Source organism: Peromyscus eremicus, chromosome 11, assembly GCF_949786415.1.
Source record: "Peromyscus eremicus chromosome 11, PerEre_H2_v1, whole genome shotgun sequence".
In the NCBI taxonomy this organism is placed as follows: domain Eukaryota; kingdom Metazoa; phylum Chordata; class Mammalia; order Rodentia; family Cricetidae; genus Peromyscus; species Peromyscus eremicus.
Window position 1 is genome coordinate 41176253 of NC_081427.1, and position 26534 is coordinate 41202786.

Consider the following 26534-nt stretch of genomic DNA (forward strand, 5'->3'; position numbering starts at 1 on the left):
ATGTTACATCTGGTTGTTCCCTAGGGCCAGTGTTTCCTGGAAGAGAGCAGGGGGGACCCTGCAGAGGAACTGGGACATTGCCAAGTGAGGGACACGAGAGGCAAGAAAGAGGACTTTCCCAAAGAGCAGGTGGTTGGCCAGATGACAGCCACAGAGGGTGCCGACGACTGTCCCAAGACAGAGCAGCTGAGTGGAGTGGTGGAGAGGTAGCTACTGTACTTCAGTGTGGACAGAAGGCATGTGGAAGCACAGGCTAGCTCCAGGCAAGCCTGGGGAGGAGGGAGGCTGGAGCGAGGTATGAAGCCAGGGGGCTTGCAAAGACCATACTTGGGGACTTTTAGGTTGGTTTCAGGAAAGGACAGGTTTTCAGAGTTTTTTGGAGGGAAGAGTTTTGTTTGTTAAGTAGTGATCGTGCTTTTCTGAAACATGTTTCTCTAGGAGGGGCTTGACGGGGGTTAATAGGAAGCCAGTCTATGCCAAAGTTTGCCACGGTAGTAATACGAAGTACATGCATAGGAGTTTTCTTGTTTAAATTATTATAGTTCGTGGTGTAATAAAACACTGGCTCCGCAGATTCATTAAAAATTGGCAAACAGTAGGAAGACGGCAGTGGAGAAACACAAACCCCTGCCCTCACAGACATCACATCCTAATGGAAATGGTTCTGAGTGTGCCCATTATCGTGGTCTGGTCACATGGTCTCTTCCCTGTTTCTTTGCACTTGTATTAGGATGTTGTAAATGCATCCTTTACCACTTCGTTCCATTGCCCTGCCGTCCGAATTGTCCTTTTAAATTATCTTGTACGGTGGCTGTCTGTCCACAGGCCAGCCTGCTCAGCCTGTTGGTGACCAGTGACAATAAACTTTGCTATCTTAGAAGCAGAGGCGTGGCAGCATCTAGTGGGTGGTGTGAGTACTCAGAGAGGGAGTAGCTATCAACATTTCAGAGTACTGGTTTAGAAACAGTTTGAGACTTCCATAGACGTACTGTCCATAGCTTGCTCTCTTGTACATGGATAGCTTTCCCAGATGGACAGTGTAAGAACACAGCTGAGAAGATATGGAAGTTTTATGGGATTGTTGTGTTTTGAGACACAGTCCTGCTAAATAGCCCCCACTTGCCCCAAACGCGTCCTCCTGCTTTTCCGCTGGGATCCCAAGCCTGCCCAACCACCCGGTTCGTTCCCACTTTTGTGTTGGTTTCTTTTGTAGCACTTGCCGGGCAAGTGTTGCACCATTGAGCTACACCCCCAGCTCCAGAGTGCGGCCTGTCTTACAGGACGTACTTGGAAGCACGAACAAAATTGAGTTTTGTGGCTTCCTTCAACTCGTTTAAGTAAGTTGTCACATACTTTTTTACTTAAACTTTTGCTGTGGACCTGCACATCTTGCAAATCTTGGAATAAACTTGAAACTTTAGAAATAAAACCACCACTGTTGTAATTAAAAAAAAAAACAAAAAAAAAACTGGCATTTGTCCATGGAATCGAAGAGAGGACCAGGAAAAAAGCCGGGGTGCAGCCACCTGAGTGTCTTTATTTATTTATTTATTTCAGAGAAACGATGGCTTTTTTTAGAATGATGCAAACTCTATATCCACACGCAGAAGAATGAAACTAGATCCCTGTCTTTCATACTGTACAGGCCAGAGTAAATCAAGACCTTAACATGGGACTTAATTACTTTAAGACACAAGCACAGACAAGGACTTCCTGAAAAAGTCTGCAGTGGCTCGGGAAATAACTGCACGGCGTGCTTACCAGCTGCTCACATGATGGAATTAATGTCCAGAATATATAGAGAACAAAAATCCATAAAAACAACCCAGTCGATAGTTGAGCAAATAAACATTCTCAAAAGAAGTCCGAGTGACCAGCAAGTGAAAATGTCAGCATTCCTGACCATTAGAGAGATGCAGGTCAAAAGGACGTTCAGCAGGTATGGTAGTATATGGGTGTGATCCCAGCATTGGGGAGTTGGAGGAGGAGGAGGAGGAGGAGGAGGAGGAGGAGGAGGCTGAGGTCATCAGTTACATAGTGAGTTCAAGACCAGCCTCGGCTACATAAGACGCTGTCTTAAAAGCTCCAAAGGAAAAACTGCACTGAGAGTCCTGTGGTCTGGAAAACAGGCTACTGCTAGCAGGAAATGTTAACTGGCTTAGTCAGTGTGGAGAGTCCGTAGAAAAACACAAGTAGAATGCCCGAGTGATCTAGCTATACCACTCGTGGGTAGATTTCTAAAGAATCTTAAGTCTGAATACAGCAGCGATACCTGCACACTCTGCAAGGTGTAGAGCTAGCCTAGATGTCCCTAGCAGATGAGTAAAGAAAATGTGTGAGTATGCAAGGCAGTTTTATTCAGACATAAAAAACAAAACCATGCTGTTTTCAGGAAAATGGGCAGAACTGCACATCATTGCGTAAACAAAATAAGCCAGACTCAGACACATGTGGCGTATTTTGTCTAATGTGTAATATTTATATATATATATAACACAATTGTATGTATATGTATTGTGTGTGTGTGATATACACACACAGTGTGTATAGTGTATGTGTATATATATTTAAGGGCCTCAAAGTAGAAAGAGGGCTATTTGATAAGAAGGGGGCTGGTGGGATGAGGTGTCAAGAGGGTGACAGTGGTGAATGATCCATGTATGAAAACGTCATAATGAAACTCACCATTCATACAGTTACTGTATTCAAACAACACAACTCCACGTCTCGGTTCTTACAGTTCGGATTCAGATGCTTCCTGCCAGCCCTATTTCCCCCTGTGTCTGGGTTCCCAGTTCTGGCACACGCACGCACGCACTCACTCACTCACTCACTCACTCACTCACTCACTCACAGGCTGGCTCAGTTCCCTCTTGCCTCCCAGGCTGCCTGCCTTAATCAGGCACAGCTCAAGGCTTCCACCTCTTCCCTCCTAGACACAAAACCTTGAGATTTTCCTCAGGGCTTTGGTTTCTCGCTAACCTCAGGAAAATCGAGTTAACTAAATTCCGTGGGCAAGTTTCAAGTGCTGGGAAAGTTGTTCTCGCTGAGGATAAATGATCGAGACTCAATGGCTTCTTTACTGATGATGACTTAGTGTTTTCCTGGGGACGAATTCTGTCTTCTAACCCGGGCCTAGTGTCTGACCCCCCTCTTCCACAGTGCCACCCAGAGCATGGCGGATGCTCCTCAGAGAAGCTTGTCTGCCGTTGGGGATCTTTGCTTTTGGGGGCTCCTGGTGAAAGGGCATTGCTTGCTCACAGCGTGTGCAGATCCCAGGGGTACCGCTCAGCACTGCTTGTAGAGTGAAAGATGAAGAAGTCAGATCTCAGCCTCAGGTAGACACAGCCGGAGGAGAGAGAGCAGTCCACTGTCTGTTCCCCTTGTACTGATCTCGTCCTTCCCGTGTGCCGACCTGTCTACCCAGACAAGGATAATCGAGTTGAGACCCACTTCTGCCCTCAAGGATCTCATTCATAGTCTGCTGCTAGGGACAGATGAATGGTGCTGTGTGCTGACTGGGGCCCGAGGAAGGTTCTCTTCACTGTTATTACAGGGACTGTGACCAGTAGGGGAGCTGAGGGTGGCATCTGGGGTGACCCTGAGGCCTGTGAAATGTGACCCTATAGGTCATTAAAAAGACCAGGGCCAGGGCTGGAGGGACCGGAGAGATGCCTTATCAGTTAAGAGCACTTGTTGCTCTTGCAGAGGACCCGGGTTTGATTCTCTCCGGTCCCAGTTACAGGAACTCCCATGCCTTCTTCTGCCCTCCTCAGGTGCTTGGCACACTTAGGATGCACAGATGAGCATGCAGGCGGACACTCACATAAAATGATAATTCTAATTAAAAGGTTTAAAAACAACGTTTTAAAAGACCAGTGGACATACCTAGGAAGAGCAAAGCAAATTGCGGAGTTTCCTTTAGTTTCCTTCCACAGTGCTTGGTAACCTTGAGTTTTATCCAGTCGGGTGGTTTTCATGTTTCCTCTTGAAAGTTGTGAGGCCCGTAACTATAGTCCGTTCTCAGCCTCCGTGATAGTTACTGGAGTGTAGCTGCTCTCGATGAAAGGACCGGCTGATTGGAGCGCTTGTGAAAGAGTTGCTGTTTGTTTGGCGGGGAGAACATTTCTGTCTCGTTCCCCTCGGTATCCGCTTGGACTTAGAACTAGAAAATGGTGACGAGGGGGTTTGAAGCATGTACCTGACAGTATGAGCCAGACCCCGCCAGCGTAAAGGCAGAGCCGTTTGTTGTTACGGCTTCTGCTAAGGTGAGAAGAAGCTGGCGTTCACGAACAACGGCTTCAGGACTCCGCTGGGGTGGGGAAGACGTTTTAGGAAGACATGACTTCAGATGTATGGGGGGCAGGATGTCAGAGTGAACAGGGATTTGTGGGCAGGTACCTTTGCTATTAATAATTGCCTAAATTGCATTTTTAAGGGAAGAGTGCCCCCTACTGAGTAGAGTGTAGTTTTTCTTGAACCCTTTTCCTGTGATCTATTTTTCTAGCCATGGCACTTAACTCTAATCAGTTCATCTTGCTGTGGAGGGACCACGGCAGCCAGGGCCCTCCCGCAGACCCCACAACAGCACTTGGCGAGTTCAAAGCTTTGCCGTGTACTAAGTGGCTCAGCTGCTTTTCTTTGTCTGGCCTGATGATGGACACAGGCGGGAAGAAGAGACCTGTTCTAAAGAGTGAGCAAGGGAGAGTGAGGAGCATGTGGCCTGGCCCGAGACCTCTTAGGAGGCTGCATTCTCAGGGGGAGGGGCCACTGTTACCGCTGAGGTCATCCCAGCTTACAGGTCACTGGAGGGATTCCTGAGAGCCAGTCACAAATCCAGAGATCCTCCTGGGGCTTTTTCATTATTAGTCCTTTAACAATAGCATGTTCTCTCATGACAGGTTGAGGACATGAATGACAGCAGACACTCCAGTGTCAGAGCTAAGGCATGGTATTTCACAATTCTGCAGTCACTGTTTTTAGTCTGTTGATACGCTTTTGGTGGCGTGGCTTAATCAACTACTAGGCATTTATCTTAGCTTTTTTACTTTGATGGACTACACAAGCATGAGGTGACATGTAAGGATATGTAAACTACATGCCGAATGGATTTGGACTTGATGGTGTGTTCGTTTGTATTGTATAATTCGTGAAAGGATGATGTATTAAGATCGTGAACTGACTAATGCAAGAACAGAGGCTGGGGAGATGGCTCAGCAGTAAAGAGCACCTTTGCTCTTGCAGAGGACCTGGGCTTGGTTCCCAGCACCCACGTGGCGGCTCACAACCATCTGTAACTCCAGTTCTGGAGGATCTGACGCCCTCGTCTGGCCTCCATGGAGAGTGCACACATGTGATACACAGGCAACACTCACACGCACAAAAAAAATAAATATTTTAAAACACCACAACTATAAGGTATTAGAGCCTAATATAAAATATTTCTGTGTCTGAGTCAAATATGTCATCTTTGTGTCCAAAAAACCATATGTTATTCACAAGAATTTAGTCACTTGTTTTGTTGTGTTTTGCTTAAGGTGTATCTTGAAGGGACAGATGCCTAAATAATGAGTATTAACTGGCTGAACAGCAAATAGTCCTGAGAAGATAGTTTTAGTAATATAAAATACTTGGTTATGACAATAAATTATGCTTTCAGATTAGCCTTCAAAAGGCTACCATAAACCAGACATGTGAGGCGTGCCTGTAATCCCAGCAAAGCCAGGTGTGTGGCACATTCCTTGGAAGGTGAGGATAGGCAGATGGGGAGCTCAGGGTCATCTTTGGTCATAGTGAGTTAGAAGCCAACCTGGCATAAATGTGACCCTGTCTAAAAGTAAAAAATAAGCCATCATTTCTTTGGCTTGACACAGAGTAAGTGTCTTTGGTACTATTCTTCCCAGTTCTCAGCGATGGCCAGATGGCTCCAGAGCAGCTTGTCCCAGAGAGTTCGAGTTCAGTGTAGGACATCAGCATAGCCAGGACTTAGCTGTGGCAGCCACGCTTCGTTCCTCTCCGGCCCCTAGTATTTTCTCATTCCCTGCACTTAAACATGGAGAATATGAGCCGGGCGGTGGTGGCACACGCCTTTAATCCCAGCACTCGGGAGGCAGAGCCAGATGGATCTCTGTGAGTTCGAGGCCAGCCTGGTCTACAGAGTGAGATCCAGGACAGGCACCAAAACAGCACAGAGAAACCCTGTCTTGAAAAACCAAAAACAAAAACAAACAAACAAACAAACAAACAAAAAACCCATGGAGAATATGTCTTTTAAGGGAGAGTATTAATGATGTAGTCATTTTTTTAAAGACCAGAACAGTAATGTTTTAATGTAAAACAGCCTGGACATCCATGCTTTGCACTTGCTACTTACTTAAATGTTCCTGTAACCCTTTTTAATGTTTCCAAGAGAGCTTTTAAATGATGTTCACGCTTAGTAATTAAGTTGGAACTGCTTTATAACAATACAGTATTCAGTGTCTTCCTAGGCCGCGTTATCACAGAGAGCATATGATCCACAGCGCTTCTGTCTAGATGTCACGTGATCATGCAGGAGTCTCACATTTAAAAACGCTGGTCACCAAGGGTGTCTGTGGCTTTAGGAAGCTTTGTTTCTGATGCTCTGTCTCCTTGTGCTGTAGGGAAATGGCACCTGTCATGTGATCTTAGTGCCCACACTAAACTGCCCTGATCCCTTACCCCAGACCCCAGATCAGCCTCCACAGCAGTCTTCATGTTCTTCATGTCAACTGTTACCTTCTGAACCTGACAGGAGTAGGCGGCGGCAGGGCGGGTAACGGCTTTGTGTTGCTGCCTTCGTGTTTTTTAATTAGTAAATATTGTGTAAAGAATTAAGAAGCAGCGCAGTTTAGGAAGAAGAGGACAAGCTATGAGGCCAGGAAGACCTGGTTCTAAAGCCCCCAAGTTCCCTAGGCTACTTAATCTTTCTGCCGGAGTCTGTCCTCCTCAGTGACGATGAGTCTCACCCATAGCTGTGCTCAGGCCTGGAGCCACTGAATCTGGAGCAGCCCCTGGGACTGGGGAGATCTCCGCAAGGATAGTGTTAACAATAGTAGCAGTAGTCATGGTTACAGTATCTCCATTATCTCCGTTTTACATAAGAGCTTAACGGAGATACGGAAGTTAACTTCCTAAGTACTGCACACACAGATCCATGCTCTGGAACCCGCCTTATATGGTAGGTATCGTTAACCCCACTTTACAGTGAGGAATTGAGGTACAGAACTGGTTGAATAACTTGGACCTCAGTTACATACCTGGGAAGATCTGACCCTTGCATTGACCCTAGGCAGCTTGCTCCAGAGCTCACTCCCCTGTCACTGAGCTGATGTCTGACCTTGTCCACGCCATCCTAGGAACATGCTTTGCAGGAGATATCTCTGTTGACGATGAAGCCTCCTGGGGTTTGTTGCATATATGAATAATGTGTGTATAAATTTTCTCACTGAGTCCAGCTTGTTAAGTGATGTCTCTTTGATGGAAGCTCCCTCAGTTTTTCTGGATTTGGTGGCTAGTGTCCCATTGGTGCCTCTAACAGTCACCCCCACACACACACATCCTGCACCCCCATAAGGCCTCCTCGTGTCCTCAGTGTGAGGTGGTGAGTGGCTGTGGTCTACATGCCTTTTCTGGAGCTCACTCCTTCCCTGGCTGTCAGCATCACCACCTCCAGCTGTGCTGGCCTGGCATCCTCTCCCGGGTCCTGATGCTGAGCATCCTCCAACATGATTCATAGGTCAGTCACTGCCAGTGGCTCAGCTGTGTGCACTGAAGGTGCCCCGTGCTGTGTGTGACAGAACCCCGGGCTCTGTGACAGTGAACAGAGAACACTCTTGAGGCCCCCTTTAAAAGTCCATATGTCGGGGCGCTCTTGTAGCAGTAGAGAGGTTTTTAGAGAAAATCGGGGTTCTTAACATCTTTGGACTTACTCCAGAATGCCCTCCTTGGCCGAGAATAAACGCATTAGACTGGTGTAGCTGATGAACTTGGGCTCTGCCAGGGATTAGATTGAGTCAAGCTCCAGTGTCTGAGGACCACTTCCCTCCCTCAGCAGGGGCTGGGGGGGATATTCAGATCTGGAGACTGCTGGCACATGCTGAGTAATCTCTTCCCACCCTAGTTTAGATCTTGCCTTGAAGTCAGGGTGAGTTTTGTGTTCGCTTAAGCCCTACGTTAACCCATAAGACAGTTGATATTGGGTTCTTCTCTGGGTTTTGCATCCTAGGAATACTGGCTCTTGGAACAGGGGTCTCTAAGCAAAACCCAGAGCAGTTTTCTTGCAGTGTGTTCCATGGAGCAGCACCTCCCTATCAGACATGTTCTGCTAGAAAGAGTTTCCATGCTGTGGGCCTTCTTGCCTGCCATGCACCTAGGTTTTCACATTAGAGACTCTGAGATACCCTGCAGTGAACAGGTTCAGCTGTCTCTTTCTGTTAGTATTTCCTCGTCTGCACACACGTGATATTTGCAATTATAAAGTATCATCTCTTCAAAGGGTGGCTTCTGTATACTTTGTACTGTTCAGTACCGTTCATCCTTCGCTGGTTCTGTCTGCCAATCCTACTGTTGATAATTGTTCAGGCACCACCACCTCAGGAGATCGTTCTAGATCTTCCATAGATAAGTTAACAATGGATTGATCCTGCTGCAGCATTTCTGGGATGGCAGACTCTGTCCAGTGTACCGTTTGGCATTATTTTATTCTTCTGCCTGACCCAGTGCTTACATGGGTAGGGTGCCACTCCTTGAGTAGAGTGGTTAGCTGGCATTAGGAGCACAGAGAGGAAAAGCTTCGTTGGGAAACCATTCTTCGAATTCTGAACATCCTAGCTAACCCGCCTTCCCACCCGCCAGAAGGAAGGACTGTAGCCCTGGCTCTCCCTCGGGGTCGCAAAGAAGTCCTTTTAGCAAAGGCTGTAAGAGGGCATTGCATTCTACCTCAGTGGGAACTCTTCTGTTAATTTCAGAACATTTATGTATCTAACCACTTTCCCTAAAATATGAGATAGGAATCTGTAATTACAGAGTGTAGCCCTCAGGACTAGCCTTGGTTAGTGAATCTCTTAGAAAGATGCTCACACATTTGGAGAAGGTCCCAGAGAAAAATCCACACTGTCACACCACACACTTGGGATCTTCTGGATGTAAAGCAAAGCAGCGAAAGAGCAACCGCCCTCTCTGCCAGTTGCCTGTCACATGCTCTGGGCAGTGCTCCTGGATGGAGCACTGGCGGGAGGGAGCAGGCTGCCTCGTTGAGAACCGCGCCACACAAGTGGTGGAGACCCAGTCTGCTTCTCTGGTGAAGTGTGAGATCTCATTAGGCTTATGCACCGCCGCCGCCGTCTGGTACACTTTCCCAGGCCTGGATGTGAGCACAAAGGGGTGGAGTTCTTGAGAGGAAATGGACAGCTAGGCAAACACTGTAAGAGCATCCTTTTCCGTGCTTCCTAAGGAAAAGGGTGCTCACAGCATCCCATTCTAAAGGTCCATCATCAAGTATCAAGGTCACAGCCAGGAAAAGTATAAACACTGGAATTTTTAGCAGTGACTATCAAAAGAGTACAAGCTTTTACGAGTGTTTATTGGAAAGGAACACGTGGGAAATGGGACTGTTGATCGTAAACTCCCTTGGAAAACATGGTCACTCAGACAATTATTTGCATTAAATCTATGACACCCTTTCCGAATTCCTTCCTGAAGAGAAGCATTCAGAAGTACCGTTACAAAGATGACTTCTTTGATGTGTGAGAAGGATTTAACTTATTTTTAAGTAGTAAGTGTCCCAAGAGCGACCGATGGCTTTATAGCCCCTCTGTCCATCTATCTGTCCGTCCGTCCGTCCGTCATCGTGAGGTACTTGCTTCCTGTCTCATTTCCTAAGTGACAGTTCATGAAAAGAACTACTCCTATCTCTGCCCAGTTCTACCATTTCCCATTGTCTACATAAATATTACAAACTGAAATTTTAGTTCCTAGCTCCTGACGGGCAGTGGGCTGCACTGAACTTGAAGGCAGACGGCCGGCTGGTTTCACTTCAGTCTGGCTTGTTTCCTTTCATGTCCGTATGCACGAACCCTTACCCTGACAGCACATCTGCCCTCGTCCCCTTGTTCTCCACAGCTGCTTTTGTCAAAACCTTAGCTCACATTGCCTGGTGTCTCGGCTAGGCGCTCCCTGACCAGCTCACTTCATTAGTAACCTGCTTTGTCTTACCTCTTTGCATTTCTTGACGCTTCGTTTCGGTTTCAGCGATGAAGGTGTATTCCTGTCTCCCCCGACCCACCCCTGTTGCTGGTATCTGATTTGTCTGAGTTGTCTTCTCCTCCAGCAAGCCTTAATTTCTGTTGCATTTTGATGCTTGCTCAACTTGTCGGTGTATATAATTGTCCCCATAACTTGACAGAAGACACGTGGTATGTTTTCATTCTTATAAATTTATTGATTGTCATATTCATCTAGTAACATTCAAAAAAATTCTTTTTCCACATGTAGGTACGACATTTCAGTGACGTCACCAGTTTTGTGGATTAGACAGACTTACACTGCTTTTGAATAACTTGAATTTGGTTGGTTTGGCTAGAATCTTCAGCTACGTATCTGGGCTACTTGGGGGTGCCGAAGAAACACTGTAGCCCAGCTTTTGCAGTATTATGTTGTTTCTTTCTTGGCCTACTAAGCAAAGAGATTATTTGCAAAATGCTTGCACTCCCTGGTTTTCTGCCTTTATTTGGCTTAAGGCACAGGGATCGAGCTTGTGAGTGTGGTGATGGTTATCTGTACCTGTGTCCACCTGAAAGTTGAGCCGTGTTGCCTTTAAGTGTGTCAGTGGCTCTGGGGGTTCAGTGTCTGTGTGCTGGCTTCGCAAGGTTTCCTTTTGAAGGCAGTTTTTTTCAAAGTTATATTTGAATACTCATGTGAGTATTTGTGATCAAGAATGATACCTTTTAGTCATTAAAAAAAAAACTATTGAGCAGAGTTGAACAATAGTGTAGTCTTGTACAAGAAAAAAAAACTTTCCATGTAATAAGTTTTTCATTTCTAAATTATGTGCCCTTGTAGTATTCTGTATAACTGATCTTAAAGTTTACAAAGTGTCTGAATTGAATTACTGGTAATAATTTACCTAACAGTCCCTTAGAGTTTGTATGGCACGCTCATACATTTCAAAGGTAGAAGGGCACGTGGTATAGTATAGCTGCGTGATTGAAATACGGTTTCTTTGGTTCATTGACTTGTCTTCTAGAGAGACTTGGGACAGCAGGATGATTCAGTGGGTAAAGGGTTTGCTAGGAAGCCTAACATTCCGAGTTCAGGCCCTGGACCCACGTGTGCAAGGAGAGAACCAGCTCCCAAGGTTGTTCTCCGATCTCTGTGCACGTGTGAGTGTATGCACACACAGTAAATACATGGAAAAAGGTTTTAGCAAGACTTGGCCTGGAGTTAACTTCCTAGACTGTCACAGGTGCCTGACAAGGATGGAGGGGAAGGGGAACCATCTGGATCTGTCCACTTTAAAAACTGATGAGAGGGAAATGGATCAGCACGGAAAAGCCGGCCTCCTGAGTTCAGTCCCAGCAGTCCTGTGGGGACCGGAGCACCAGCTAGAAGCTGTAGGCCAGCTAGCCCAGAAACAAGAGACCTGCCTCAAAACAGCTGGAAGAACTGACTCCTGAAAAGTTGACAGCCAGCTTCCACACGTGCACCAAGGGCACACACATGCTGACACCAACATGCACACGTACACGCTGGCACACGCCATAAATTTGAAAAGTGGTTTATGCTGACTAGTAGCTCTGACATTTTATAAGTCTCTGTTATTAAATGTGCATGGTGGCTATTCAAACAGTCTCATCCAGAGCACTGATTTAGAAGTAGAGAGACATTTTGGAATCCTGGTTCTCTTTGAAATTGTTTACATGTCCCCACAAGCACTAATCTGTGGCAGGAGCTCCAGGTTGTGAGAGCTGGGACCGTCACACACAATATTTCGACAGGTCTGTGTTGATTAAAGGTGATAGTCACGGTCTCTGTTGCTATTAGGTTTACTCACAGAGGACAGGAAAAAACCTGCTCCCAAGCACTGTTTCCTGGGTCAATGAGCCTTGCGCTTGCAGTGTGTCCATGCGTTGTTTGGTTAATGTTACACATAACCTTTGCAACCATGATTAAGGTTGCTTTTAATTTTAAAATCACGTTGGATGATACTTTAATAGAAACTAGTCCATGAATCCAAGTAAGTGAATGTATAGCATGTATATGATTAATTGGAATACACTGTAAATGTAAATCACTCAAAATTACATGATGGAGCCAGCTGTGGTGATACACATCTGCAATTCCAGTACTCAGGACACTTGAGACAGGAGGATGACAAGTTTAAGACCAGCATGGTCGGCATAGCAAAACTACCTCCAAACAAAAAAACAGGAACAGCCGGAATGGCTCAGCTCAGCTGCTAAGTCCCCTTTCACCCAAGCCTGTTGGCCTGGGTTTGATCCTGGAGGAAACAGGCCGACTTCTATAAGTTGTCCTCAGATCTCCACAAGTGTGACGTGTGTCTGTGTGTAAAGTCCCATACATACATACAACACACATACGTGCAAAATGAATAAATGGAATAAAAATGTGTAATCACAGGCAATATATGTTTTTATAGTCACACATTACTATGTAGTTAATCAGAACATGAGCTTTTTGAAGGTGAATTCTTTTTATCCACAAAAGACTGAGGAAGTTTTTGCATATTAATAGAAATAACCCCGTCCCCAATGATTACCAGTATAGAAACTTGTTAACCCGTGGTCGTATACACATTAAGAAGCAGAGTCATGGCTGAGCAGTGGTTCGGTGGGTGAGGCTCTTGCTATACAAGCAGCAGGACCTGAGTTTGAGTCCCTGAGACCCATTAAAGCTAGGCTGGCACATAGAGAAGCAGAGTAGAGGCGGGAATCCTGGAAGCTTACCCTTCAGCCAACATTCTGTCCACAGCAGTGAAGAGGTCCTTGTAAGGACCAACACCCAGGGAGGCCTCTGACCCCCAGAAGATACCTGCCTCCACACGCTTAAGAAAACAAAACTTCACTCAGTCGGGTGGGATGACTCAACACCTCTAATCCAAGCACTCCTGGAGGCCAAGCTGCAGAGTGACACTGTGCCTGCAAGAAAGGAAAGGAGAGGGTAGTCACAGTTTTTGGTTGTGCCAAAGAGAATGTTCACCCAATTTGGAGGAAGTTAGCTTGTTTCTCCATAAGGTAAATAGGAGTTGGTTTTTCGCTCTCCAGGTGCAGTGTTCCTGAATAGCCGAGAATAAAGTCTCCCGTGAACCTGCTCTGATGGCGTGAGCATCTTATGTAGCCTTACTGCCTGTGCAGACTTGGTAAATGGTGCACTGGGCAAAGGTGGAAGAGCCGCCCTTCCCCGTGGCTCTCAGAAAGCCGGCTGTGGCCAGTGACCGTCCATCCTGAGAGAACGCAACTGGCCCAGTCCTGAAGCTCAGAATTTTGTTTTGTTACTGTTTTCCTGTCTGCACATGTTCACGTCTAGTTTAGTGGATTCCAGACACTTGTCAATACTCATTTCTTTTTGTCACCTGTCGCAGAGAAGAGACTGATGTCACTCGTAAGCATGTGTTGGTTTTGTTTTTTAAGTTAACATAAGGACTTGTTCTCTGTGCGCATAGAACTTTGCCTCCCTTGGCTTTTCTCACCTGTGCAGTGGGACGGTGTGAGCCCCAGCTCACTTAACCGGAGCCTCACTTAACCGGAGCAGTCCCTGCTGGGCCCCATGCTGCAGAGTTCTTAGCCTGGGACACTCATCACACACTCACTCTTTTCTTCCCTGGCCCCTTCCTTTGCCCTCTCTCCTCTTTCCTTGGTGGCAATATGTGCATTTGATGTGTGAGTTTCTGCTGGCGTGAGGGCCTACCAGTGGCTGTGAGCTGTGTGTGTCTTTTTCCAAAAGTTCTCTTCTGGACACCAAGAGAATCAAGAGTCTCCTTTGTACAGTTACCCAAGGTCTACACTGTTAAAGAAGTGCTTATCCATGCTAATTACCTCTGCTAGCCATAGCCAGAAAGCTTTCGTTTGGATATTATAATACTAGTTACTTCCGTTATGTGCTCTAATAATGAACAGAATTAATGTACTTCTTTAATTCTGATAGTAAAATGGTTGCCACAAAAAATAAATAAATAAATAAATAAATAAATAAATAAATAAATAAATAAATAAATAAATAAATAGAGAGGCAGTATAATTGGTGTAGCCCAGGCTAGCCTGGAGTTTGGAGTCTTCCTGCTTCAGCCCCCCAGGTGCTAGGATTACAGACTTGTGCCCCAAGACTTGGCTCACAACATCAGACTAGTGCCCTCAGCAGCTGAGCCAACTCTAGCACACATTTAGTCCTTTCTGCTGTTACAAAGCCTGTCAGGGATTTCTCCGTGTTAGTAGTTAGTGTAATATTTCCAAGCTAAAATTAACCACTCAACTTTTTTTAAATGGTAGGATTCTGCGCTTCCTGGAGAGTTTTGTGTGTCTTTGTTATGCAGAGCTGAAGTCTGGCTCTTTGGGATTTTTGCAGGGAATAGAGTGTGTTAGAGTGTTTTCATTCCAGACTAGAAATACTTTGGTTTATATTTATAGATTAATTTAAGAATGATGAAAACCCCTCTTAATAAATAACATTAGAATCTTGGCTTAGCTTGTTAAAGAATCTGCGAGAATGCTTCCCTCTCGGAGACATGCCTGTGGCCCCTGGAGAGTTAGAGCGTGTCACTTGGGGTGGTATTAGGGTGGCATTAATTGTCTAATAGCTGCCAGGGGACCCAGTACAGCCCTTGTGCCTACTTTTATTACTTCTCCCTCGGTAGCTGTGTGCTCCCCGAGTTCTGTCTCCTCCCATATTCCCATAGTCTCCGCATCTGCAGCATCCTCCGCTTGGTTTATTTTGGTGCCGTTCTTTATGCAGTGACACTTCTGTGTATCCTGCTTTCAAACTCTGAGAGTGGTCCAAGGTGTGCAGTCCCATGTAGTGTAGAGTGTCTTTGAAGCAAGGCACATTTGGACCAGCCAACTATGAACTGCAGGATGGGTTCGGTACACAACAGGAGAGGTGACAACTGGGGACCCCCCGTCACGTTTCTAAAGGTGCCGTGTATCAGGGCCCAACACACTGTGCTACCCACAGGAAAATGGTAAAAATGCAGCCTGTCCTGGAAGGTCTCCCAGTGCCGTGAGGCAGACCAAAGTTTAGACAGGTCCTCGATTTTATATTGTATTACAGTGGGTATGTACACACACATAGACACACACACACACATATGTGTGTGTGTGTGTGTGTGTGTGTGTGTGTGTATTTGCATACTATCTGCAAAGACTGAACTGTTAGTGTACTTCGGAAGGAAGTGTCTTAATGCTGTAAGAACGGGTCATGCCTGGCATGTAAGGCACTCCAGGAGAGGGAGCCTAGTTTATGGACCCGATGAGGTTAGTAAGATGATTAGACCCAGACATTAATATAACAATAATAAATAGTATACAAAGAGAAACCCTGTCTCAAAAAAAAAAAAAAAAAAAAAAAATGACCTCTTACAGGAAGGGAAGGTTCTTGAAGCACTTAGTATGTAGCAGCTGTATTCTGTCGGTTTCTAAACCTAACGTCAGACCTAGAAAGGCCTTTAAAGTTGTAGGTCAAGCATAAATATCTTCGGAGGAATGCTTAGGAAAACAAGGAAGGAAGCCGCATGTACCCCAGATAAACAGGAAACGAGCCCCCCCCCCCATCTCTTAGTGTTTATTCTTTAGGTTTATCTAAGACCTTATTCTTGTATTTAAGTCTTCACAGTAGTTTTCCCAGACGTGTTCTGGCTTTACTATAATCAGTTAACTTTAAAGGTGAGAAATATATGAGCTATTTTAGCTAAAACAAGCCTGTTTCTAGGTAGTAATAGCCATGGTTCACCTCCAGCACACGTACACACGCACATACACATGCCTGCCATGCTTAAGTTTGTTAGCAGTTCCTAAGCTTCAAGGCTTTCTGATTATAGTAGCTTTGGTTAAAAAAGGGAGTTTGCATTCTGTAACTGTAGGATTTCAGCTGGCAGATCATTGCTGTGTACATAAGCACACATCCCTGACAGGGCTAGGAGCCCTGTCTGTCCACGGATGGAGGGTATATTAGGGTTGTGAGGAAGCCATGTAAGCATGTGAACAGGCTTGTCTTCCAGCGGGCTCGTTCCCATTTCAGAGACAAAAGAAACCAATTAGGTATGGTTTCTTCCTGGCATGAAAAATGGGATGAACTGTATGTTTTGTTGGTTCTGAGACCCCAGTGTTTATAAATTATACCATTTTATATTCTATGAAGGAGGAAAACATACTTATAAAATTACAACTTTTGATTGTGTGGAGCCATTCAAACTTCAAATGATAAAGTATAAAAATGCACATTTTAGAATTATATAAAATTATTTTGAGAGAACTAAAACATGTTTATATTTATAGATTAATTTAGGAGTGATGAAAAATTTTCTTAATAACATCAAAGTTCTAGATTTAATCCTAAGTACAAAGTGATAAAAATATTAAGTAATATGAAAAAGTCGTTCAGTGTTAAAAGGGCATCCCTTAGGCCCACTGAAGGTGTTAAATGATCGTTCATGTCCTCTGTGTGTCACACTCACGCTGCACTCCTGGGCTTCGATGCGCAGAGAGTAGACGAATAAAGCGTGTGCCAGCTACTCCAGCAGAGTTGGCAGCTGGTGAGAGAGGGGATCCCTTGGAAGGAGGGCTGTGGAAGGATGAGCTGACCAGGCCTCTGAATAGTTGAGGAAAACTAGAGTGAGTAGACATGAATCCAGTGAGTAGTCAGGGGAGTCAAGATAGCCTGTGCAGGAGAACCCTGAGCCAGGTGTCCTGGAGGCTGGGAGGAAAGGCACCAACCCGCAGGGACCAGGTGGAGGGTGAGCCGGGGAGGCGGGAGTGACTGCTTCAGAGAGTGTGAGCTTCAGAGACACTGACAGACAGTGTGGATTTGCTAGGGGCTCAGCCAGACTGGAGTGCCCCCTGTCCCCAGCAGTTGTTACTGTAACCTGGGACAGGGCCTGTGACTCTTCTAAACTGAGGGGCTTCCTGGGGCTCCTCAGATTGTTCCCTTCCAGGTCCTTCAAGTCTTAGGGAGCCACCTTCCGGCAGGGAGCTGTTCAGTTCAGGGGAAATAGGTTCCCTGCCTCCTCTCCCATCTTCCCCCTTTCCCTTCTGTCTGCCTTTCTTGCTTCCTCTCTTACTCTGCGAGTGACATCGTCATCATCAACAGTAGCACAATACTTAATCAGCATGGCAACTACCAAGTACTGCTGAGTACCTGAACCATCATGTACAACAGTGTGCGTCCTGCATGCCTCCTTTCTTCGGAACAGTTTGTGGTGGCAGGAATGTTGGCTGTGTGGCCTGGCTGCCCATTTGTAAGATCCAGATCAGATGTCGTCCTGACTACATCTAGGGCCATTCCTGACATTGTGCTGGCTGTGTGGTTCCCAGCCCTCCACGGTGTTGGCATTTCATGGGAGTCAGATGAGCATTGCTGCTCTGCTCCTGTTTATCTTGTGTTTTGTTTGTTTCGCTGAAGCTGCTGCCTCTGAGTTATGATTAACTGGAAAATTCCTAGACAAGTTCAAAGTTGACATTTTAGTGAGTTCAGGGTCATCATTCCTGGTGTTTCCACGAGAGCTTCCTTTTCCTCTCAGGGTAGAAAAGTATTATTCTCTAGCTTTACTGGCTTTCCAAAAACAGTTATTGAAGTTAGTCTAGAATTATAAAACTTGGTACTTCTCCCAGAATGCAGGTACTTAATCTTCCCTAAGAACAAGGCTTTGAAGTCTGTGTGGTGTGGGTATGTGCTTGTACATACATCGAGATGGGTACGTTTTGAAATTAGTAGTCTTCCAGAAAATGCCACTTCACCTAATAGACTGTCAAATTAGTTCCCCAAAGTCCCTAGCTCAAAGATGATCTTAATTCTGGGGACTTGTCATTATGAAACGAAGGTCAAAATGTTTGTGGCAGGTCGTTTCCAAGTGTACCAAGAGCTCCATCACTGACTTGAGCATTCAGGCAATGGGACATTATTTCAGGATATAGTTCTGTTTAGAGTCTGTGTAGTTTGTTCAGCCTTTACTTAGTTCGTTAAGAAAATAAGCATACCTCCCCAATCCTGTGTGCATTGACACTAATAGTTAGAAATTCTGGAATAAGGATAATAAGATACAAATAAGGAACTTCTTCCTTGTATATTATAATATTGGTGTAGTGGGCAGTCTTTGTGAACGCAGTGGTTAATGTTTTGGATTCATTTGGCATTGATATTATTAGTAAGCCTACAACCTCTAAGTAGAACCTCGGTTTTTTAGGGATACTATTAAAATTGATGGTAGCAGACAACATTCAGCAGTATCCACCTTAAACACAGTCAGGATCGTGTACACTGTTTTCATACCTTACCTCAGTCTTTTGTGGGTTTTATCACCTGTCTTTTCAGGTACCTGTAACCAGACTATAAAACGACCACACTGTTCACTTGTCCTTGGAAATTGTTTTTTTGTTTTGTTTTGTGTTTGTGTTTTGTTAATCTGACTTCTCTCTTTGTCCCATTTCTCCCTTGATTTTAGTCGAGAGATGGAGACTAAAGAAACCCTCAAAGGATTGCACAAGATGGACGACCGCCCGGAAGAGCGAATGATCAGGGAGAAACTGAAGGCCACCTGTATGCCTGCCTGGAAGCACGAGTGGCTGGAAAGGAGAAGCAGGAGAGGCCCTGTGGTGAGTGCCTTGGGCATCTGTTCTGGGAAGGGAGCGCAGAGGAAGTGAGAAACCCTGCAGTCGCTTCCTATTTACTGAACTAGGTCAGAATTCAAACCCGGCTCACTAAGCAACTTCAGCTGCTGTAGGAATGTGTGTGCTGGAGTGCTTCAAGAACACTGCCCTCCAATGTCAGCGTCTGTACCCTTGGTAGTTTTATATAACATGCTTTCCGAATCAAAATTCTAATTCATTTGTGATGTTTCATCTCTGATAAGGCCTAAGAATCTTATTTCCAGAAACCTTTCAGGAAACCTGGAAACAATTAGATTAAATAGACCCAAGAGCTGGAAATTTATGGAATTTGTCAAAAGAATAACGAGGTTAAGAAAGATGAGAATACTGTATCCTGTGCCATGGTTTTCCCACTAAAACAGTTGGGGATGGTGTTGTGAAATGTCCTCTGCATTCATACACAGGAGGAAGTGCCCGCTGCCAGTCTGTTGATCGCATTTTGTTTATATTTTTCTTTTGAAGTAGAAATAACAATGATAAGATTCATTCCGCTCTGGCCAGGACCTGATAAAACCTCACCACATAATCTTCTAGCCTTCATCTTCGTCCCATGGGCCTATTTAAGGTTAACTAAACACGAAAGTAAAAATGTAAACTTCTAAATTTGATTTTATGTATGTTAGTGTCTTGCCTGCATGTCGTCTGTGTAGCATGTGCCTACCTGGTACCCACAGAGGCCGGAAGAAGGCCTCGGATCCCCTGGGACTGAATGTCAGATGACTGTGAGCCATGTGGATGCTGGGATTCAAAACCCAGGTCTTCTGGAACGACAACAGCCAGTAACAGTAACCGCTGAACCTTCTCTCTGACCCCCAAAGTTTCAATTTACTTGTCAGTCACACTAGCCACGACCTTCAGGTGCTTGATAACTGTGTGACCAGTGTGGTCCCCCCTGTCCAGCGAGTGCTGTGGGGGGCCTTGCAGTTCACAGTTCCTCAGTAGCCCCAAGGCTTCTACCCCTCTGTTGAGATGCTGTCTGTCATGCAGATGCCACAGGAAAGGTCTGACTGTCCCCTCCTGCCATCCTTCTTTGCTGCCATTGTGCCCAGCTAAGCTTCTGCATCTTCCCTTCACTTGAGGCTTCTCGTGGGGTCCTTCACCATTTTACTGATTGCGGACGATGGAGAGAGAAATCATGGACTGAGCTTAGAACATTTTACTGGAACAGCTTGTAGAGGTGGCAGTTACGAAGGGCTTGTTTCTCCTCAGTGGCTGTGGAGCTCTCCTGAGCAATGAGAGCCATCTGAAGTTAGAGCATGCTCCTCTCCAAGCTCCTGGAGCTGGAGTTCCTCTGTGGTGCCGTATATCAAGGCCAACCACACTAATGTTAGATCGTTAAACAAATTTTTTTCTCACTTTCTACTTTCCAGCAAATATTTAAATACCTTGCCTGTGTATGTAGGACAGGAGGGAAGAGAGATATGTAGAACAAGAAATACAACATGTAATCCTTGAACATAATTGCCCATCCTGAATTTTATTGCTCATAGATTTCAAATTATCCTTAAGAAGTTTACTGTCTACTTGGGAGGTCTAATTTTGTTTATTTTTATTTTTTATTAAATTGCTTCAAGCCTTCTCAAAACAGTAAATAAAAAATAAATATCTCCAGATGGGAAATTAAGGCTCATACACAATAAGTCAAGTAATGTGTAAAATAATGCAAAGCACTTAATGAGTAGGTGCCAGATGTGTAGAGTGAGCAGAAGAACAGTCAAGAATTAAGAAAGAAGAAAAATGTAGACTAGGGGCCAGTAAGATGGCCTAGTGGATACAGGCTTACTCCAGGTCAGCCTGTCAGCGTTTGGTCCTCAGGACCCACCCAGTGGAAGGAGAGAACCAACTCACACACGTTATTCTCTGACCTCTACGTGCATACTATGGAGTGTGCATGCACTTGCGACCCCCGACCCCACATGGACACACCCCCCGGCCCCACATGGACACACCCCCCGGCCCCACACGTACACACGTACAAACAAATAAATAAATAAATAGATGCAGCTTTTTAGAGGTTGGAGAGGTGGCTCAGCTGTTACGAGCACACACTGTTCTTTTGAGGGAACTGAGTTTGGTTCCCTCAAAACCATAACCACCTGTAACTCCAGCTCTAGGGAGATCACTGCCTCTGTCACCCTTAGGCACCTGCACTCATGTGCACATATCCCCCACCATTAAAAACAATAAAAAAATAAAGAATGTAGGCTGCATTAACAGAGGTTTTATGAACAGTAGGATTTAACCAGAACTTAAAAGATGGGGGAGTTTCCCTCAAGTGAAATTGTACTGTACATAGGAAGAGGCTTCAGCTGGACTGAGGATTCGGTCTGAGAGGCCTATATTTAAACACGGCAATAGCAGCAGCAGGGTGTGTAAACTGCATGTTTCCAATTTAAGAAATTGGTCTTTAAGCTTGAAGCATCCCTGGCTTTTTCTAGCCCCTTAATCTTTTTCCCCCTTCCTACTGAGATTTGAACCGAGGGCCCCAAGTGTGCTGAGCATCACTGTACCACCGAGAGTGCTCCAGGCCTCCCCCTTCCTACTGAGATTTGAACCAAGGGCCCCAAGTGTGCTGAGCAATCAATCACTCTACCACCAAGAGTGCTTGGGGCCCTTCCCTGGCTTCTTAGCTGTACCTTAAAATTATTGTAAAATAACATTTTTAATGATAGTTTAATATCATCGGATTGTACTTGACTACTTGAATTAGTACCCATTATTACTGTTTTTATGGCCTACATTTTTTTCAAAACAAATGAGCAGTTCTTGAAGTGCTAATTTTTCTTTATTCAATTCCTGATTCTGAGTATTAAGTGAGCTAGAATTACAATAAATAGCACCTAGTAGTTTTCCTAAAATTTTGTGCAGTAACTTTAATTAGTATAAACACAAAATAATGACATTTGAGTAAGTAAACATCATCTCCCAACATTAGTGACCTTTTATCTGGTATAGTTGTGTTAATATTGTATAGTAACTCAAATTTGTTTCCCACTCTGTGATGTTCAAGTGTACTTCTTTGTGTATGTTTAAGTGATCAAAACATTGAACTACTTTTGTTCGATTCAGGTGGTGAAGCCAATCCCTATTAAAGGAGACGGATCTGGAGGGAGTAACTTGGCAGTTGAGCCTCCAGGAGAAGGCCAAGTGAGCTCGGCCTCACCCGCCCCCAAAGGCCGCCGCAGCCCGTCTCCTGGCAGCTCCCCGGCAGGGCGCTCAGCGAAGCCCGAATCCCCAGGAGTGAGGCGGAAGCGAGTCTCCCCCGTGCCTGTAAGTTAAGATTCGTACCCGGCTGGCTCAGGTCTGCCATCTGTTGACTCACAGCACAGAAGGGTTGCCCAGCTGTGCAGCAGAGGCACAGCTGTGGAAGTGTGATCTGAAGGCCTGTGGGGGACTCGGGAGATGCTTTCTGGGGTCTGTCAAGCCAAGTCTAGTTCTGTACGAAGACGGGTGTGCTGTGTCTCGTTCCGTACACTATCACTGATAAAGTCGCTGGTGCTCTCACCCCCGTGAACACTGGACTGCGACATCAGAATTGAGGTTTCCCTTCAGTAGTGTGTATCCACTGTGTGGAAATCGGTTGTGTTACCACCTTTTCGTGCCTCCCGCCCCCTGCGTTTGCTCTGTCTTAGAGGATTTTTGCTCTTTTTTGCTATATATTGTCCACAAAAGAAAAGGGTACTTTGTTTTAAGAATGCCTTTGTCAGAGAAACTTTTTGACTCTCATCCTTCTTAGTACTCTGTGGTGTGTGATTGAATGGGACTCTTGGGTAACGCACCTCTGCCACACACTGAAGTTCCGTCACCATCGAAGGGAAAGCCTGTATGCCGTTGTTGGCGTCGCAAGCTGAACCAGTCATCCTGTTTTCATGGAGCAAAATTATTAATTGAGAGAATGGCCAACAGCATGTGGCCGTTCAGACACGCACTCAGCAGACCTTTTCCCCACAGTGCACCAAACGAACCGTCTCATCAAGGGAAAGAGAGTGTTTTGACCGCCGATGAGGTTGGAGGTTCCAAAGCAAAAATTAAAATTTTAGAAAACGATTTCTACCATGCCTTCCTGCTTCTTAGTATTTAGACTTTTCTCCGACTGACGATATAAAATGTTTTTTTTTACATTATATAATTAAGTATATCTGGGGTTGGGGATTTAGCTCAGTGGTAGAGCACTTAGGCAAGCGCAAGGCCCTGGGTTCGGTCCTCAGCTCCGGAAAAAAAAAAAAAGTATATCTGTATGACTTAGTAAACCAGTATTTTCCAAATAGATAGTCTGTGCTGAAATAAAATCACTCACAAGCTCCATTCAGAGGGTAAAGCGTACCATGGGGATTTACTGTGCCATTCGGAAAAAGCCAAGACCGTTCTTTGAAGTTCACATCCCAGCTGCTTCCATGAGGCTGGAGAGGTGGCTCAGCAGCTAGGAGCACTGGGTGCTCCTCCAGGGGACCCAGGCTCCATGCCCAGCACCCGCAGGTGGCTCACAGCTGCATGTAATGCCAGTGTGGGGGAATCTGATGCCCTCTTCCGGTTTTGTGGGCATTGAACATACACAGTGCACATACATACTTGTAGGTAAACACTTGCACACACAGAATAGAGAAACAATCTGTTGTTTGAGCTTTGGGCTTATATTTGGGACCATGCGGTCATAGAAAAGAGGCATCGTTTTGTGGAAAGGCTCTAAAATACTCCTTCCCCTGGTCGCCAGATTCCTTTTATATGTGTACTTAAATCACCACATATCACAGCAGAGCAGGTGCGGCTTTTCATGTTAAATCAGACATCAGAGAGATGTGCCGAAGGACAGTCAGGACTGCTAGTGGTGGAAATCACCGCACATTGAAACCCTTCCTGAGTTTGAAGAGTAAGCGAACGGATGAACGGCAGAGAGTGCAGTTGTGAAGCTGTGAACCCCGCCAAAGCACACTGCGTTCCCAACACTGTGACTTACTAGTCAGACATTTGGATGTTGGGGCAGGAGCTTGTCCCCGCTCCCGATGGCCTCTGCTCAAGCCAGGCTTGCTTCCCAGCCCATGCACTGCCTCATCTGCAAAGCTCAAACCGATGGGGCTGTTGGCATCTACCTCCCAGCAGGGCTGCATGGCTGCATGGCTGCTGGGTTGGAGCAGAAGCTACTGGCCTGCAAGCTCTTCGTAGGCCCCCGTTTGCATCTTGGTTTCATGAGGCCCCAAAGCAAAGGAGGACCGTGAATATATATATATATATATATAAACAGAATCGCCTCTTCCCATCCTGCCTCCCCAAGACCACCCCACTTTTAAAGCACAGTAAGGCCGACCTAGACACTTGGAAATCAGACAGCTTTAGTCAATCACAGACAGACAGCCTATTCGTTACATAACCAGGGTGTGCCCGTCACACACACCCCGATATGGCAAAAGGCTCATGGTAGCCGGTCCAGCCATTGCTTCACCTTGCTTTGTGTTCAGCCTATAAAAGCTGGCTGGACATTGCTAAATCAGCTCTCTGAAACTCCAGGTTTGAGTGCTGCCCAATTCATGGGCTTGTTCTTTGCTCCAATAAACTGCTGTTTATCTCCAGTTTCTGTTCACAGCAGTCTCTTCATTAGCCCTAGGCAATCGCTGGCCTATTTTGCCTATGTGTTTGCCTTTTATGGATAGTCTTTCATGGCAGGCACCTTTGACTTGGGTCCTGTCGCAGCATGCATCGGTGCTCCGTTTTCAATCGTTGACTATCCTTCTGTGTGCCTCTGCACCACGTTTTGTTTATCCGTTCATCAAATGGGCTGCATCTTCCTTTGGGCTGTTATGAGTAATACTGGTGTGAACATTCACATACAAGTTCAAGTGTAGGTATAGCCTCATTTCTCTTGAGTTCATACCTAGGGGTGGGATGCCTGGGTGGAAAGTTTAACATTTTCAGAGACTGTTAAACTGTTTGCCACAGCAGCGGCACACTTTACACACCACCAAAGGGTTCTGGGATGCTTCATGGTCTGGCTACCACTGATTCAGTCCGGGTGTCTCCACCAATCGTAATTCCTGCTGGATATTGATGACAAGACCAAGTTCTGGGGCAAATGAGTAGCGTGGCGAGCGTGCTGTTTGTGACTGACCACAGCAGGATTTGGTCGGCCTCCGGTAGGGCGTTTTAAAGGAGGAAGAGTCTGCAGAGTGTAGCCGGGAGGAGTCCGTGGCCATGTTTTTGAATCCCATCCTAGAGAGCACTCGCCAGAGCCTTCAGTAGAAGCCAGGAGGTTGCATGTTTGCACTCACTGCTAGAAACAGCATTTTCCTGCTTACGGTGGTCACTTTTAATACCCTTAATTTTGGTTTGCATACTACTTTAGAAGACCCAAGTCTATGGAGTAGTTTGTAAAATGACCATATGGATGTCTCTCAGGCAAAGATCTATCATCACTTCTAGGAATGACTGAGAGTTTAGAAGTTCTTCTAAAATGAATGTGTCAGATAACAGCATTTTGCTTTTTAGTATACTTCATACATGAAGTCCCCCCCTCCCCCGGAATATAATCTGCCACATGACTTTCTGCAATGACCTTTTTTTGAATATTAATTTCCTATCAGGAAGTGAGAAATAAACCTAATAAAAAACAATGTTGTAAAGTTTCAGAGCGGCAGAATCACACCACCCCGAAGAGCCCCGTCACCAGATGGCTTCTCCCCATATAGTCCAGAGGAGACGAACCGCCGTGTGAACAAAGTGATGAGGGCCAGGCTGTACCTCCTGCAGCAGATAGGACCCAACTCCTTCCTGATTGGAGGAGACAGTCCGGACAACAAGTACCGGGTGTTCATTGGGCCACAGGTAGTATTTGGTGCTGTTTTACATCACATTAGTATATGGTCCCATTTTAAGTCTGTACTGTTAAATCACGTTGTTTCTTTGTCTGTGGTTGGAAACAGCATGCACAGCTTCATGTTCATTAAACAAGTATTACCTCATTCGCAGACATAGACTTCTTTTAGTCTTTCCTTGGGTGTTTTTTGGTTTTGTTTTGTTTTTGCAAGACAGGGTTGCTCTGTGTAGCCCCGGCTGTCCTGGAACTCATTTTGTTGACCAGGCAGGCCTCAAACTCAGAAAAAGTGAGTTTAAAATGCATCCAGGCTATGTGTGATGTTTTTACTGTAACAGTACCTTGAACAAGATAAATTTAATCTGTTGAATAAATTCATTGAAAATAGATTGTATGGAAATATCTGTATCTTTATATGTAAGGACAATGAAAAATATTAATAGAAACGTTAATAAAATAGACTTAGAAATGCCCAAGCAGGATAGGCATAGATGTTCTGATGGACCCTCCCAGGTGGATTAACCCATGGGCTTTCTTTCTGTTCCCCAGAACTGCAGCTGTGGGCGTGGAACATTCTGTATTCACCTGCTGTTTGTCATGCTCCGAGTGTTCCAGCTGGAACCCTCTGACCCCATGTTATGGAGAAAAACTTTAAAGAATTTTGAGGTAATTTTTAATATATAGCTATAGTATTAAATTGGCAATAAACTTGTATGGTACGTCATGAAATTTTTCCAAGATCACTGAATCTAAATAGACAGTGGCCGTGTTGGACATCTGAAGCTACTTAAGAATTATCTGATGCCTTGAAAATTCTTTATTGAGGTGATAAGTGGTTTGGG

At 45.3% G+C, this 26534-nt stretch overlaps 1 protein-coding gene across 1 annotated transcript in view; it reads left to right on the forward strand.

Moving 5' to 3' along the window:
- Positions 1-26534, forward strand: part of Map3k1 (mitogen-activated protein kinase kinase kinase 1) — a 64200-nt gene that overhangs the window by 18205 nt on the left and 19461 nt on the right. The window contains exons 2-5 of the mRNA XM_059276759.1: positions 18686-18836; positions 21960-22160; positions 25503-25703; positions 26242-26358. Of these exons, the coding sequence (XP_059132742.1) occupies positions 18686-18836; positions 21960-22160; positions 25503-25703; positions 26242-26358 (670 nt within the window). The remainder of the gene's footprint in view (positions 1-18685; positions 18837-21959; positions 22161-25502; positions 25704-26241; positions 26359-26534) is intronic.